We start from the raw sequence: 16789 nt of genomic DNA, 5'->3' as shown, positions 1-16789 counted from the left end.
CCGCTTGAGAACTGGCAGATCCAAAGTCACTTCAAGTCTTTGCTGGGGAAGAAAGACTGACGAAAGCCCTTTGGTGGCTGAGGGAGAACTGCAAAAAAGAAAAAAGCATAGACATTAGAGCAAGAATGTTGAAAACTTTATGCAAAAAAGAAAGAAAATTTGTGAAGGGTGGCCCTTACTAGCTCCTTCCCCGAAAACTGTTCGACTTAGGGGATAAAGATGGAGGTCATTGTTTGGCTGAAACTCCTAATTACCCGAAACGATGAAGTAATCATCCCCCGCTCCCTTGTTGGAGTCAGGGAGGTCGGCAACAATTTTGTATTCCGTAGACCTCGGCTTGAGGTAATAGATGTGGCCTTTTTCTGATTTCAGGTGACACATGGTATAACAGAACTGGAAGTCGGCAAGAGTAATCCTAGCATTCTCTTGTTTGGCTAAGGCTATGGTACCATTAATAATTCGGTAGGAATTGATAGCAAGTTGCATTGGGTTCAACCTATAGAAATGAAGGATTTCACGGAAGAAAAAGTCAAGTGGAAATCTAAGTCTACACTCAATAAACACTACTACTGGGAAAAGCATGAGGTTTACATCGGGCATGATAGAGTCATCATCCCTAGCCAACCTCAGATGGACATCGGCAGGAATGGAAAACTCTCGCCTAAAGTATTCTAATTTTGTTGGGGTGTCTACCCTATGTTTTCACATACCCATGATATCGGCCTAAGCTATGAGGAACAAGATTTCAAAATAAAGGTGTTTTAAAAGGGTTTAAATGACCTCGGCTAAAAACCTAAAAATGTACTGTGGTAAGGGTTTGTATGGATCTAAAAGGAGTTTGTTTCAGTTTTTCCTAAAAACTTGTGGGTTCTGCAAGCAAATCCCAAAACCTAACTCTATGGAAGCAAGGTTGGAGGCAGAAATCTGGAAAAGACACAGAAAACAGAAAACAAGAACGTGTTTCAGAATCAAGAACAAGGGTGAACTACCAAGAACACTGTGACAGAGTGTGTGAAAGGGTACAAGGTCAAGAACAGTTGCAAAATTGTAGAAAAATTGTAAGCAGTGTGTGCTTTCAAGACATGGGCAAGGGCAAAATCGTGAAATAAACATATTCAGATGCATGATTCATAAATCAAATGTTTGAGTAAAACAACAATGGCAACTAATGATAAAGTAAAATTTCTTGAAAAAACAACAAGAAATAAAGAACCAGGAGGAACAGTGGCTTACCAGAAAGAGGGAAGCCGAAATGGGAATTGCCGAAATTTGACAACGGTTGCAGAGACGGAAAATTGGTGGAAATCACGCCGGAGGTGGTAAATGAAGCAAAGTTACAGAGCTCAGAAGGCTTGAGTAATGACGGATCAGAGGAAGAGAGCTAGAGAGAGAAAGAGCTAGAGGATTGAACAAACAGTGAAACGACGAAGAGAGGGAAAAAGTTTTTGTTAAAACTTGAAACGGCGGCAGATGAAATTAATGCGCCTAAAACAATGTGAGCATCAGACGGCGCACGCATGCGCGAGATGATTTAGAAGCGCGTCACAAGCACGATCCATTAAGAGGAAAGTACGTGGTTAGAAATGGTTGAGTTGTTATGTATGACAGCTCATGCGCATGAAGAAGTTCTTGAAAATCTTGGTCGTTAAGAAGACATGTCGGCTTATAGTAAAGAGCTCAGCTTAAACCGATGTACTGGAAGGAAGTACCGATATAGGTTCCATCACTTCAGAATGCCGAGATAATAGAACCTAGGGGGCAGTTGTGGGGATATATTTTTTGAGTCCCAACACGTGGCCAAGGTGACGCCGACGTGTCAGCCGAGGTGCCACATGTCCAGGACATGACACCGAGGTGATCTCGGCAATGCCGAGGTTATCTCCGAAGATATCGGAATCCGAGATAAGCGGATAGGGGACAAGAGTCCTAGAGTGATGAAGAACTTTGGTATAGATAAGGATAAAACTCTTAGGGAGTTTATCTTTATCTCTTGAAGAGTCCAGGATAAGCACTGAGCAAGAGTCTATAGAAGCTAGGCTTCTAGTGGGACAAGGATTGAGTTAAGTATAAAAGAGAGGCACCCCCATGGGTTTAAGGTACGCAATTTATATTTTGGACAGTGAGTTTAGTACTATTGATTATCTTTGAGAGATATACTGACTTGATCGTCGGAGTGCCCCCGGGTGGACGAACTACCGCCAGAATCTTCTCTTTCTGTTACAAATCAGCTTGGTGTCAGCTATTCTGCCAATTCTCTCCAACCAACTACTAAGTTAGGCAGTGTAATCGGAAAATCACCCACACAGTAACTAAATGTGAATATGATACACACCCTAAATTTTTATAGAAGGAAGATGTATTGAATTTAATAAGATGAGAAAATCTCAAAAGCTGAATCCTCCCATCTAATTAACCTCCATTTGTTATATTTTAGATTGTAAATTTAAGTAGAGATTTAAAAGAAAAAATAAAATAAAATAAAATAAAAAATTCTCACCTTTTGTTTTTTGTTTCAAAATTTTTTATTTAAATATATGATCCAAGGAAATTTTAAAATTTTCATTGATTGATGTCACATTGTATCACCTTTCTGTTGGACCATCGCATGGCACCATCATTAAAAATGCGACGACCAAGCATCAACTTGCATCTTCATGAATGAAGACGACCTGAAAGAGGTTCTTTCAACATTACAAATGTATTCTACCCAAAATGATTATTTACTTTTGATCCGTTTGGGGCAAATGTCCATGCCCAGAGCAACTTCTCATCACACACAATAATTAGATGGTTTTGACATAACATATTTTGTGTAATATTCTTAATAAATGAGTAATTATAAAATACATTAAATAAATTATGTTTACTTCTTAATTATTAACAAATTTTGGTTGCCATTATTTTAGTAGAAAAGTTTTTTGCTGTATCACCTCGCATATAAACAAACAATTATAGAATCGAACACAATTCTCAAAATTAATTAGTATAGCAAGATGAAGCTTGGTCTAGCCAGGTGGAAATTTTTTATTGAGTTACGAATGCCTTTTTGCCACCTACTCAGTATGACACTGAGCCTGATGGCACTCCTCCAACAAATATAAACTCATTCTTTCTTCAATCTCTTCCAAAAAAAAAGAGCAATTTTGACATTCTCTAGTTGAAGAAAAAGAGAAAGAGAAAGAGAAAGAGAAAAGAGAGATGAAGAATCGAAATGTGGTTATTGGGAAGCCATTCTTCATCACCTTCATGATTGCCGTGGTAGTAAGCGGCACTCTGATGATCACCATCTTAACCCGCTCATCCGCCACCACCACCAACTCCATCCTCTGCACATTCGCGGGCTCTCTCGCCTCCACCACCGACACCACCACCCCCATCCAACTCCTCTCCATCCTCCACTACGCCACCTCACCCGTCGTCCCACAACAATCCCGTTCCGAGATCCAAATCACCCTCGATGTCCTCAAGACTCTCTCTCCTTGCAACTTCCTCGTCTTCGGACTCGGACACGACTCTCTCATGTGGTCCTCTTTAAATCCACGTGGCACCACCCTATTTATTGAGGAAGATATTCGGTGGGTCCAACGTGTTTTAAAAAACGCTCCAAGCTTACATGTCCACCCCGTCCATTACGAGACCCAGCTCTCCGACGCCGATCACCTCCTCTCCTCGTACCGGTCCGACCCGAGATGCCTACCCCCTAACGTGTTCCTCCGCGGTAACACCCCGTGCAAGTTAGCACTCAGCAATTTTCCGGACGAGTTTTATGAGAAGGAGTGGGATGTGATCATGATTGATGGGCCGAGGGGTTACTTCAAGCAGGCCCCGGGGAGGATGGCGGTGATATTCTCGGCGGCAGTGATGGCTAGGGCTAGAATGCGCCCAGGGGTGACACATGTTTTCCTTCACGACGTGAATAGGAGGGTTGAGAAGGCGTTTGCGCATGAGTTCTTGTGTGAGAAAAATAGGGTGGAGTCTGTGGGGAGGCTGTGGCATTTTGAGATACCTCCTGCTTCTAAAGTGAGCGGTGGAGGCCACAGTTTCTGCTAAGATGAGCCGGACTGAATATGTTTATTATGCTATTGATTATTTTTTGAGTGTTTTTATTATTGCTATTTGATTTAGGAGATCATTGATTAATGTTCCATTTTTTTCCTCCTTTTTTTAATTCCACTTGAATTTATAATCCAATAGTAGCTTTTTGATGTATGTGTTCTTACAATGAAGTGAAATGATTGTTGATTTTGCGAGTTTTTTTATTATATACAAATGAGCTTGGTTCATGGTTTGATTAAGCTCGTAGATCAGTTTGATAAATGTATGCTATAAACAACAGAATTATCATGTAGACTTAGCGGTACACATTCAAGAAGATAATGCTTATATATGTTATGCAATTTGCAACAATAAAATATAGAAAATACACAGGTAGTGTATTGTGTGATCGATATTTATTTAAGTCAGAAATCACACTAAATCCAAAATGAATTTTAATGACATAATACACCTTTTGTTTACTCTTTTTTTTTTTTTTTAATGTATTTAGCATTATTCAATCCCAAGCAACCATGAGTCTGTCTAGAAAGTTGAAATGGGTAATTAAGGATCAGATGTCTCCTTAGAAGAAGGTAGAAATGGAGGAAGATGAAGGTTAGATGTCAACATATACAAACGGGTAAACTGATAGATGTCTCCTCAGGGAAGGTAGATAGAGAAATGGGCAAAGATGAAGAAAATGGGTAAGAAAGAAATGGGTGAAGATCAGATCAGATGGCTCCTCAGAGGAAGGTGGAAATGGGTGAATATATATAAGATGAAATGTTGAAGAAGAAATACGTGAAGTTGAAAGAAAATGAGTTAAAGATAAATAATAATTATGTGACGAGTGGGATTTCGGACCAGAACCTTAATCTGGCGCCTTAGACCAACTCGGCCATCTCCACGTTTAGTCTCGTTTGTTTTTATAATTAATTTGTTCTTTTATTTTCAAATTCTTTAAATTATTATTCTACAATTGAAGATATAAATCAAAGAAAGAAAATTACGGAAGAGCCTAACATCGTCTTGGCACCAGAAAGACGGTTTTAAAAAGCGGTTATAACCGTTACGTAACGCCGTTACGTAACGGTTTTGGTAGTTACTGCCACCCGTTACGGCTGCTTTTGCAGTGTGATTGAGATTCACAGGTGTGTCGGCTGTAGCGGCTGTCGTAGCGGTTGTAACGTTGCCGTAATAGTCGTAATGGCCTGTTACGCACCGTTATGTAACGGTTTCGAACTGTTTCTTTCGAAAAAACACACAAAAAAAAGCTGAAAAATGGTGGAAGAGGAATAGAGAGAAGAGGGAAGATAAAGAGAGAAGATAGATGAGCAAGAGATAGAGAGAGAAGAGGGAAGATGAAGAACATGTTATTGATTTGTTAAAACTGTAAGACCTATGCTATTCTATTCAACTACTATCACTCAACCATTTTGTTTGTGTGTATGTATCTATATATTGTTTGATAATAATAATAATAATAATAATAATAATAATAATAATAATAATAATAAATGTGGCCATTATCTATTTGGCTTGGTTAAAATATGTATATATATATATATATTTAGGCTCTTATTTATTCTCTTATTTTTGTCATTGTTTATTTTATATATAATAGTTAGTGATAGATTTTTTGTATAATATAAAATCATTAATTATTAAAATAAAATGTAAAAAACTCAGTTTATAGTAATTTAAAAATATAAAATATATTGGATCATACTTAAAAATTTACAAAAATTGATCAATATTTATTTTAAACTTAATAAATATGATTATGGGAAAAAAAATATACGTATCGGTAAGTTTTTTTTAAATTGTGTTAAAAATAAAAAAAATTCACGGTTCCGGTTACCGCAACCGTTACGCTACGACCTTTACACCCCGCAACCACAACCGTATTACCGCCACCGTTACGGCGACCGCAACCACTTTTCAAAACCTTGTTAAATATAGAAAAATGCTATATATAAAAAATGGAGAAGATTTTTCTTTAATTCATTAGGTAAGAACTCTTACAATCTAAACGATGTGACAACTTATTATTAGTCAATTGTTACACAATTTAAAACTCATTCACTCTTGTTTACTTTTTCAAGAACTTCCGTTGGATACTAAGTTTTAGAAAATATGTGATTTAGGAATCTTAGAACATGCTTTTTAAGTCACTGCAGAAAATTCACCTTTTAGCGGCGTTTTTTAAACGCCGCTATAGGTGTTAAAAACGTCGTTAATTTTTTTTGTGGCGCTTAATACCGAACATCGAAGATGCGGCCGTCGCTATAACATTGGGGCGCTTTAAAAACGTCGTTAAATGGTTAAAACGCCGCTAAATGTAATACATAACGTTAAACTGAACTCATGACAATTTTTAGCGACGTTTTAAAATGTCGTCATTGCTTTTTTTTGGATTTAAAAAATATAACCGTTGACTGTATAATGGCATTTTCAAAAACGCCATTATATCTTTATTTTTTTAATTTATTTTTTTAAAATTATGGTAATTCTATGTGGTTGAACCAAAAAATACTTGTAATAAAATTGAAAAATAGTACTAATATGAATCAAGAATTCCCGTTCCTATTCAAATGAACATTTGTCAAAAGATAAACCAATTATATGAAAACATGTCAAGTAGCAAATACAACATTAATTCACTTTCCCATTCAATTTAATATACAATTACCATTAACTACAAAATAACATATCCACAAATTATGTTTTAACATTCGCCAAAAAATAACAAGAAAAACATTAAGACAAACCCCATGATTTAATTTAATGTCTTGTCCTTGTTACTAAATTCACTGAACCCAGTTGATATAGCATAGAATCTGTAATCTTCACTGGTCTGGATGCCTGCATCAAAATATGGAAGCCAAATTAGGTAAAGTGCATAAATCAATAATGGTAGAAGTGTTACAGTTATAAAACATAAGATCTACATTACAACTCATCATTTCTGAACAATTTAAATAAATCAGTCATTTCTGAGGCTTTGAAATTGCAGAAAAAGTTAGAAAAAAAATATTTTAACATGCTTCTATTAGATAGTAATAAGGTTATAATAATTGTGACTTCACAAATCAGAATCTGTAATCTTCACTGGTCATAGATACCAAGTGACTAATAAACAAAACAAACTTAAGCTTTACTCATTAGCTGTTGGTAGCAAATTTGACACAGGAAAAAGAAAAAAATAAAAAGAAAAATTAGAAAAATGTGTGGTTATCTGCAGATTTGCTAAAATGAAATGAAAGTGATCTCAAAGGAAATGTTAAAAATGGTAAATTTTTGTCGAATCTTCTCTCAAAACAATGAAAATAAGCACTTTTGATTATCATTTTGGACTGCTAGGAGCAAAATCAACCATATCCTTCTCATTTCTGTTTGTAAAGTATTACTCGAAGGAAAATAAATAAAAATCAGCCCAAAAGAACATCTTGAAATGAGAAATAAAAATAAGTAAATACTGCCAAACAAGCCCTAATATGTTACTCTGTCCTTTTAGTTCCTTCTCAACACTAACAGAGATAAATTCCATCCAAAACCATTTATTAAACTAACAGAGGTAAATTCCATCCAAAACCATTCATTAAATTGAACCCAAAATCAAATGATAATAGGATTTGGGATCCCCAAGTATAGTAGTGTGTCCTTGCTCCCTTGGGTTTCTGTATGCACGTTATACAAATGCCCATACATATATATATATATATATATATATATATATATATATATATATATATATATATATATTTTTACTAGAAGCTTTGCCCTGACTAATTCCATTACATATATAACAAATAATTATTAGGTCAAAGGGCTAGGTAGTGAGAAATAAAAAGCGTGACGTTTAAAAATGCATCGTTAAAAAAACGTCGCCTAAACCCCTCTCTCCTATAGTGTACACTTCGAATATAATGTATTGTGTATTCTTTTTGAAAAATAATAACAATAATAATAATAATAGCATTAAAGTATACAATAATAAAAAATCAGTACACGTTTAAACTTATAAATGTTTTTATCAATATTTTATTTTTTAATTCTATTTAGATTATTAGATATTAGATTTTCATATAAAAGTCTAATTAAATATAAAATATAAAAAGATCTTATAAGCACCTATGGAAGTAACACCCGTTGGGAGTAGGCAATGTTGGTGTTGTGCCATTGTCTTGACCTGATGTAAATATAGGAAGATCTGACCAGCACCTATGGAAATCATGTCAAGGAAATTACCTCCCCAAGAAAATTCATCCAAGTCCACAATAAACACATTGAAAGAAATATAAAAGAGCATACTTTTGGATTGACTGATCCTTCCCATGCCATTGGGTTTGCTGTCATGGATTCCAACCTAGCACGAATACCTATATAGAAGATGCATACATTTTTAAAGAAATAAATAAAGAACAGATGAGGCATCAAGATTGCTGACATCCAAGCCATTCCCCAATAATAGATGACCCTTACCAATATCATAAAATCCAGCTTTAATAGCTGCAGCTACATCAGCAACTGCCTAAAGACCAGAAGAACACTGCCTATTCACAGTTCTAATCGGCACAGTTTCTGGGCAATGGGGATAAGATATATATCAGCATTCAACAATGCAAGGGACTGAAACAAATACCGTGCCCAAGATTCACAATCTACCAGTTTCATTTTTTTTGTTCACTTAAAACAAAAAATATGTTATCGTTTATTTTTGCGAAAGGCAATAACAAATAGCATGTTTGGTACATATGTTTTCCAAAAAAAAAAAAAGAACTTGTTTGGTGATTGTGGGGGAGTGCCCAGAAAGTGTTTTCTAGAGGGGAAGGGGAGAATAGGCAGCAGGGGTTGCCGGAGGGCAAGGGGGAGGGAATGAAAACTTGTTTTTTTCAATCATTTTCTGACAAAAATTTGAAAATTGTTCCATTTTTTGTCAATGAAAAAAATTACCAAACATATTTTTGTTTCTATTATTGATTTTTTTTAAAAACAAAAATGGAAATTAGAACCCTAAAATAATGGATATTAAACAAACGATGAGCAGATAGAGTGCTTAAAAATTGAAGGTTCTCTCTTATCATAGAAAATGATATAATCCACTACCTTGCTTTCCATATATGCGATGATGTCACACTCTTAATGGAACTGTCATCAGCACTGGATAACACGGATTTCGAAATGTCTTCTGATTCAGATGAAGGGAAATTCAAAATAAGAGAGGAAAGGAATGGATCAATAACTGCATTAGATGAATTTGCATTGCTCGATCGATATCCACTGCCTCCTAAAAGAACCTGCAGATGTGCCTCACGAAGATCCCTTCCCGAGAGAGAGAGTGCCTGACTGTTGGGAATTGCAACTCTACGTAATCTGCGACGTCTCTGCATGTAATGTTCAGTTAAAGAAAACCTCAATTGGTACCGAACATGGTTCTAAGGTTAACCATACAGCAATTATGAATGTTGTTTAATGCTAAGGAGACAATAAATACACAATAAAACATTTCAAAGGATATCTTGAATAAATGTCCATGTTGCAGAGTGATATGACTTAACATGTCACTCACAACTTTTATGGAGCATATGGGACAAACCTGCAAGAAAACAGTGAAAGCAGTGTGAGTTTCTTGTGACCAGATATTGATTGAAAAACACTATCATCAACTCCTAGGGGTAAGAATTATAAATAAAATAAACCTCCAAGAACAATCAAGATGTTCACTTCTATCTAGTTTCATTTTTATTTTTTTCAGAGGGATTGATGAACAATATACAGCATGGACCATCTCAATCAATATTTCACTTTCACACATTAGGAAGAAAAGCAGGACTATTTAAATTTGTCTACAAAATATATGAAGTTTTCTTTGGGGCTTTCAAGAGACCAAGTGCCTCAAACATTTTCATTCACATGCCTGTGCTTACCAGTTTTTTTAGAAGATGATATGATTGCAAGCATCAAAAGGATAAAAGTAAACTCGGGAAGCCAGAAGGGAAGAGCCAGGTTAAGTTGAGAATTGTTGCCGTTCAAAGATGTGGGAAGATAACACATACCACTAATAAGAGATGGTAGCAGGTTTCACCATCAGCGTGTTCAAGGAGTATGAACTGAGACTAAATTTTCAAAACACTAATTCAGCATTTTTCAAAACACTGATCCAAAACAGAGATAAATCACAAACAAAAAAACTAACCTCTGATCGAAGAAGACGAAGGAGATAAATCATGGAGCTGTGCTCAAAATCGAACTCGAAATCACAATCCCGAGATGAATCACTGACCTGTAGAAGAATCGAAGAAGAATCACTGAGTAAAAGAGTGAAGAAGAATCGAGAGCCCTAAGGGATTAAGACCTATATAGAGGCCTAAACAAAAGTATTCACTAAGCAAAACATTGATCCAAAACAAAGATAAATCACAAACAGAACAACTAACCTCTGATCGAAGAAGACGAAGAGTTCCAAATCCATGGAGATAAATCACGGAGCTGTGCTCAAAATTGAACTTCGAAATCGCAATCCTGAGATGAATCACCGAACTGAAGAAGAATCGAAGAAGAATCACTAAGTAAGAGACTGAAGAACAATCGATCCTCTGAGAGAGAGATTTGGAGAAACAGATTCGATTCTCTACGAGAAAGAGAGAGCAAGAGAGTGAGTGAGACAGGATTCAATCGTCTAGACGGCGGTGCTCAAAATAGGGTTTTCAAAATAAAGGTTTGGAGAGACAGAAGTGGGTGTGAAGAGAGCCGAATTTGAAGGCGCTTTTCAAACGTCTTCCACTCACAAAACGGTACCGTTTTAATTTATAACAAATGTGACGTTTAAAAAACTCCGTTAATGGTTAGAAAAAGTAACGTTTACTTAAACGCCGTTAAATAAACGCCGTTAAATCCGTAATTTCCTGTAGTGAGTATTTTAAATTTAATAAATCTCTATTTAAAAATATATATTTTAACATTCTAAAAGAATAATATTATGCTTACTCTCAAAAAGAAACCTTAACGTATGATTTTATTCTTACATAACCAAATAAAGTATATCAACAATATTTTTCAATTGCTTGATTTTAATACTAAAAAACTTACGTAGTGAATTTTTTTCAATGAATGAAAACATTTGATTAGATAATCAATCTATCTTTGTTTCGCTTAAGATTTCTAGTCTTTCAAGCCTTTTATATATATATATATATATATATTTTTAACAAACTTTTCACTGCCCCTAAATTATGAAACCAATTTAATTATAAAATAGTTAATTTGTTCCAATATATGAATTGTATACAGTAACACCTTATAATTCGTCGGTTGCTAGATATGAGCCTCTAAACTTTAGGATAATATTTTTCATAATAATTGTTTGAAAAATTAACTTTCTATAGTTTAGTTTACAAAATTTGTTTTTGATTCTTTTTAAAAAAATATAAACTAGTCTGATGAAAATATATATTAAAAGATATTTTCACTTCAAAAAAATGAAAACATACTACCAAAACCAGCTCACACTACCAAAACCAACTCACATATAGTTTTTGGATTATAAGATTTCTGTCACGCCCCAAAATTTAGACAATTAAATATTAAAGTAAGACTAAATCTCAATCAATATTCCATCATCCAAATTCTAGGGGTGAAACAAAAAAAAAAAACTAAACGCCAACCAAACCAACCACTATAATTTCATAACTAACCAATACCTCAACATTAAAGTAACACAAAATAGCCAAAACAACTTAAATAATGTACTGTTACAAACCATGTCAAATTATCCCAATACTAAAGTCACAAAAAAAATAATAAATATATAAATTAATATCAACCTTAAGCTCAAGAAAACAAAAGAAGTCCAAACGACATTTCCTACGATTATAATTATTTTTTGTCACCACCATAGCCTCAAAATAATCCTGCAAAGAAAGCTCGGCTGCGCTCAAACAGAACGCACCCAAGTTGTCAATAGACAAACTAGGCCAGTATACAGGTATACTGGTATGAGTACAAGATTTAACACCCACGTGTCCACCAAACACAAACAAAAATACATTTAATTCTTGTTACGGGGCAAGACAAGTAATTCCAACCACACCAAGACGAATGAGTAGTTTCCTTAGATACGGTGTCATTTAGTTTCTTGCCCGTACACAACAAAATATAAATTGATTATAAAATAAACAAAATAGAAATAAAAATATGGTGGGTCAGCCCTACATAAAAAAGTTAGTAAGATCCACCATCCTGCAAAAAAATAAAGTTAGTATAATTTAATCATAAATAACTTGTTAAAGAAGTATAAAAATATATTGTTTCATACTTAAATAATTCGAATTGACCAAACTTCAAAGAACAGAAATTGTACAAAATCAAATTTCCTAAAAGACAGTGCGAAGGAATTTAACAGAAACTGAACAGGTTGAGAGAAAAACTTGATAGAAGAACTTAGACGGAATTCAATTGAAAAACCTGAAGTTGAAAACAAACAAAAACTGTCCAAAGATGATTTTTTTCGGAAAAGTTCAAAACATGAAAAGTGTACATAATAATATTTTACTCAAAAATGCTTCCGACCTCTAAAACTTGATCACTAAATCAGCACTAGTGACGTGGCTGCCAACGTGGAAAGCTGAGGCAAACTCACTCGTTTCTCCTTCTTTCTTATTCATTTCAAATTTCAAATTTATTTTCACAAAACATTTGAAGACTCTCTCTCTCTCTCTCTATTCTTCTTTCTCTTCTTTGTTGTGCCTCTTTGTCGAAAGGCTCCCGACAAGCGTAGCTCTCCAACAGCGGCGAGACGACGAGCGTAGCTCTCCAACCCCGGCGACAATCGAGGTTGAACGCAACTTCTACAACCTGCAGAAAAAAGAATTGAAAGGATTGAAAAGGGCACCAAAGACATGGAACTAGCAACTGCATAATACATAGTAAATAAAGCATATGTGCAATTTAGCTGAAATTTTCTGTAATGGAAATGTGTAAAAGCTTAGATGATTCAAAGAATGAAGCATCTGGTTGAAATATAAGGGTCAAACAGAATCTGGAAATCAAATTTTATCTTTTTAGAAGCATGAAGCATACATGTTTCTGGAAATAGGTTCACTACAGGAGGTCAAGAGTGCGGGAGATCAATTGTTCTAGAAAGGGACAACAAATAGAAATTTCAAGGAAGCCTAAATAATACATAGGCATTGAAAGGAATTTAACATTTTGTAGTTAATGAAAAACTTCTGATCAAATTAGTCAGAGAACAGCAATTATTATGTCAAAAGTATGTGGAATGTTGTAGTTGATGTCCTCTCTATTTTTCTTGTCATGTCAATAACTTCATAATCATCCAAAGCTTGACACCAATATTGCTCAACCATCCAAAGCTCATTTTTTGTGGGAATAACACTAACCCTTTGGCCCTTTCATCTAAGTATTGTTTTTCTATACATAACTAATAAACTAGTTAAATAAGAGAACGCAATCTGGAAAAGGAGAAGAACACAACCAAGAAACTTGTTAAACATTCTCTGCCACTGTATTCATACTATGCAGCTTCTAAACATTCTCTGCCACTTGTTTATTTTATGACTTTGAATGTAATCTATATGCTACCTCTTCAAGCACTAGAAAATGAACTTAGGTTATTTTTTATTATACAAACTAGAAAATTCAGAATGAGCAATATATGAGTTAGATTATAGAATTAAGTATATATGGCAATCGATGTTACATTTATAGGTGATAATGTCAACTTCAGATTTCGCTTCATATTTTTGCAGATGTCAACTTCAAGTGTTAACGGCAGTACATCAAATCAATTAACATATTGCAACAGAAATTGTCCTCAATGTCGGAAAAAAGCAATCATTCGAATTTCGGAGACGGAACGAAACAAGAATAAGCTATTTTATTGTTGTCCTGATTGTAGTGGGTTTATTGGATGGTGCTTGCCTACAAATTCACAACGTACGGAGGAAGGGCAAGTGCAAATGGACAATACACCAACTGTCACCGAACAACTTCAAAGTATGGGCGAACATTTTCAATTTCAAAGCGAACAACTTCAATTTCAGAACGCGCAGATGCAAAAATTGCAAAGAGACATAAATAGAAATTCGTGTTGTATTAATGGGATCTTCATCTTGCTTGTAATTGGTGTTATATTAATTATGAAGATGTAATAATTTTTATACAAGTTAGAACATGTAATTGGTGTTGTATTAATTATGAAGATGATATGTATGAGGATTTATGATATATAACAATTATGGATTAAGAAGTATGAATATGTAATCATGTGGATTGTTTGTTATCTGATTGAAACTTTGAAAGTTATTTGTTTGAACATATATTATGAACAGATCTTGGACAGATTTTGGGTTGATTTTGGACTGATTTGGAACCTAGATTATGTTTGTCTGGTTGAACATAGATTATTGATAGATTTGGACTGATTTTGAACAGATATTGTTGACAGATTGTGAATAAAATTTGTTCACACATTCTTGACAGATTTGGACAGCTTTTCAACACAGATTCTGTTTATGTATTTGTCTATTTCAACACAGGTGCTTCACAGATTTGGACAGCTTGTTAACACACATTCTTGACAGATTGTGAACACAATTTCTGCACACATTGTTGACAGATTTGAACACTGGTTTTTGACACAATTTTAAAGACATGTTTTTTCACACAGGTTTTTCAAGACAGATTCGAAGACAGGTTATTTTCACACAGTTTTGAAGACAGATTTTTCCACACAGGTTTTTGAAGACAAATTTTTTGAACACTGATTTTTCACACAGTTTTGAAGACATATTTTTTTCACACTAGTTTTTCAAGACAGATTCGAAGACAGGTTTTTTCTATACAGTTTTGAAGACAGATTTTTCCACACAGGTTTTTGAAGACAGATTTGCAGACATAATTTTTTAACAGCATTTGTAACAGATTTGGAACACATTTTTGACACAGATTTTTTGGAACACAGATTTTGGAACACATTAAATCTATAACAGACAGAGCACAAATATAACATCAATTAGGAACATTAACTATAACAACAAAGTAGGAAACAACATCAATTTGTTCTCAACCAAAAAATAAAGAAACTGAACAATCCAAAAATACATTAAATAAATTATTCAAAACAAAATAAACTCCAAGTTTAGTCACATAAAAGGCATTACAATTACAACTTTCCAACTAACGAAAACTACCACCATGGTCATTGATGTCCATTTGTACATTCAAGTCAACAAATGAAGACAGTACGGCTCCATAAATTTGATGCATAGCAATCATGGATTGTTGAGTTGTCATAAATCCCGGTATGCCTCCAATACAGTCCGACAGGGTCAGAGATGTGCCGACTCCATAAATTTGAGTTGAGGCATTCATGAAACTTTGTCTTCTCATAATGTCCACATTTGCCGAGGTGAGAAATGTGCCTCCAATAGCATTGACCATGTGTCCCTATTCAATTAAAATGAAATGCTAAAACCAGTTTACTAAACATTATTGAAAAACAATTTGCTCGATGTACACGTACCGGCACACGCATACTATTTTCCATGCCAACTATATAAGGATAAAGCTCTCTACGTGCACTATGTTCAGGTTGAGATTGACATTGACCGTCACCTTCACCTTCAAGCACCTTAGTACCCTATATTGATAAAGGTTAATGAATGCCTCAAATGTATGACATGATTACAATAAAATATGAGTTGAATAGAGAGTAATGATACAAAACGGATGGATATGTATGAATACCAATCAATTTACCTTTGATTTGTTATGTTTTCTTTTGCTTGCCTTCTATTTGATCTACTTTGGCGACCTTTTTTTTAGTAACTAGACGACCTTTTCGGCGAGCAACCAAAGGACTAAGCAACTTGGTATGACTGATTGCCTTTCTATTAATGCTGTCAATCGAGGAAGATGGGACATTACTAGTAATAGGTGGTACATTACTAGTCGAAAGTGCTACACTACTCCCACCACCTTGATCATCTTTCATCACTTTCGCCTTGATTTCATCCAACCCACGGTCAATAAGTTTTATTTTCCCTTCAGAGTTTCCAGCAAATTGTACAATGCCAATCAATTTTTTGTTCATCTTATCATACACCTTTGCATTGAAATCATCCCCAAAGCCAGTGTATGTGGTTTTTATGCATGTGTACCCTCTATCCAAATTTTTTCTCCATCGTGGTAGAATGTATTTATTTGGAACCTCATTTATGCATCTTGCAATGAGCACAACGAGTGAGTGAGCACACATGATGCCCCTAAATTCAAACAACTGGCACATACATTGCACATCAAATTCTGTCAAATTATAATAGACAACAAAGTCCACATGTTTTATCTTCCCAAAACCTACCATGGCTTCCTTCACAAAATATGTACAAATTGAACCCTCTTCTTTGATAAGAAACGGTTGACAATAAACTAGTCTCTTCATCTCTACTTGAACTTCTTTGAATTTTGCATTGGTGTACGCATCCTGAAATTGTTTCTCAAAACCATACACAGTTAGGCAATCAAAAACTTTGTGCCGAGACTTGAAGTCAGCTTTCTTCTCTTTCTCTACCTTACTTCTCAAGGCATTGTCATATTGTTCAACAAATTATTTTAATGTAGTCTTTGGGTTGACGTATCCATCAAAAAAGGCATTCATGCTCTCACTTCGTTGTGTCGTTGACATGCCAGCCCAAAAAATATCTCTGACATAGACAGGAACTGTCACGACCCC

At 34.8% G+C, this 16789-nt stretch overlaps 1 protein-coding gene, 2 long non-coding RNA genes and 1 pseudogene across 3 annotated transcripts; 1 reads left to right on the top strand and 3 right to left on the bottom strand.

Moving 5' to 3' along the window:
• The first annotated feature begins 3019 nt into the window (after positions 1-3019).
• LOC114266992 (arabinogalactan O-methyltransferase 2) lies at positions 3020-4243 on the top strand. Its single transcript, XM_028207979.2, has one exon. It carries the CDS (start codon positions 3199-3201, stop codon positions 4048-4050), a length of 852 nt encoding a protein of 283 aa, XP_028063780.1. The 5' UTR covers positions 3020-3198; the 3' UTR covers positions 4051-4243.
• A 2567-nt stretch (positions 4244-6810) lies between these two features.
• On the bottom strand, positions 6811-8692 carry LOC114314167 (uncharacterized). The gene is made up of 3 exons (XR_014329933.1): positions 8350-8692; positions 8170-8259; positions 6811-6900 (listed from the first exon to the last, which is right to left on the bottom strand). It is a non-coding gene; the product is annotated as an uncharacterized LOC114314167 (long non-coding RNA).
• A 448-nt stretch (positions 8693-9140) lies between these two features.
• LOC145788978 (protein DEHYDRATION-INDUCED 19 pseudogene) lies at positions 9141-9428 on the bottom strand (annotated as a pseudogene).
• A 79-nt stretch (positions 9429-9507) lies between these two features.
• On the bottom strand, positions 9508-10844 carry LOC114266991 (uncharacterized). Its single transcript, XR_014329930.1, has 3 exons — positions 10476-10844; positions 10235-10321; positions 9508-10148 (listed from the first exon to the last, which is right to left on the bottom strand). It is a non-coding gene; the product is annotated as an uncharacterized LOC114266991 (long non-coding RNA).
• Between the last annotated feature and the right edge of the window lie 5945 nt (positions 10845-16789).

The sequence above is a fragment of the Camellia sinensis genome, chromosome 1, assembly GCF_055761805.1.
Source record: "Camellia sinensis isolate YWXY chromosome 1, ASM5576180v1, whole genome shotgun sequence".
Taxonomy (NCBI): Eukaryota; Viridiplantae; Streptophyta; class Magnoliopsida; order Ericales; family Theaceae; genus Camellia; species Camellia sinensis.
The sequence above is the reverse complement of the archived record's forward strand: the minus strand, read 5'-3'. Positions and strand labels throughout refer to the sequence as shown.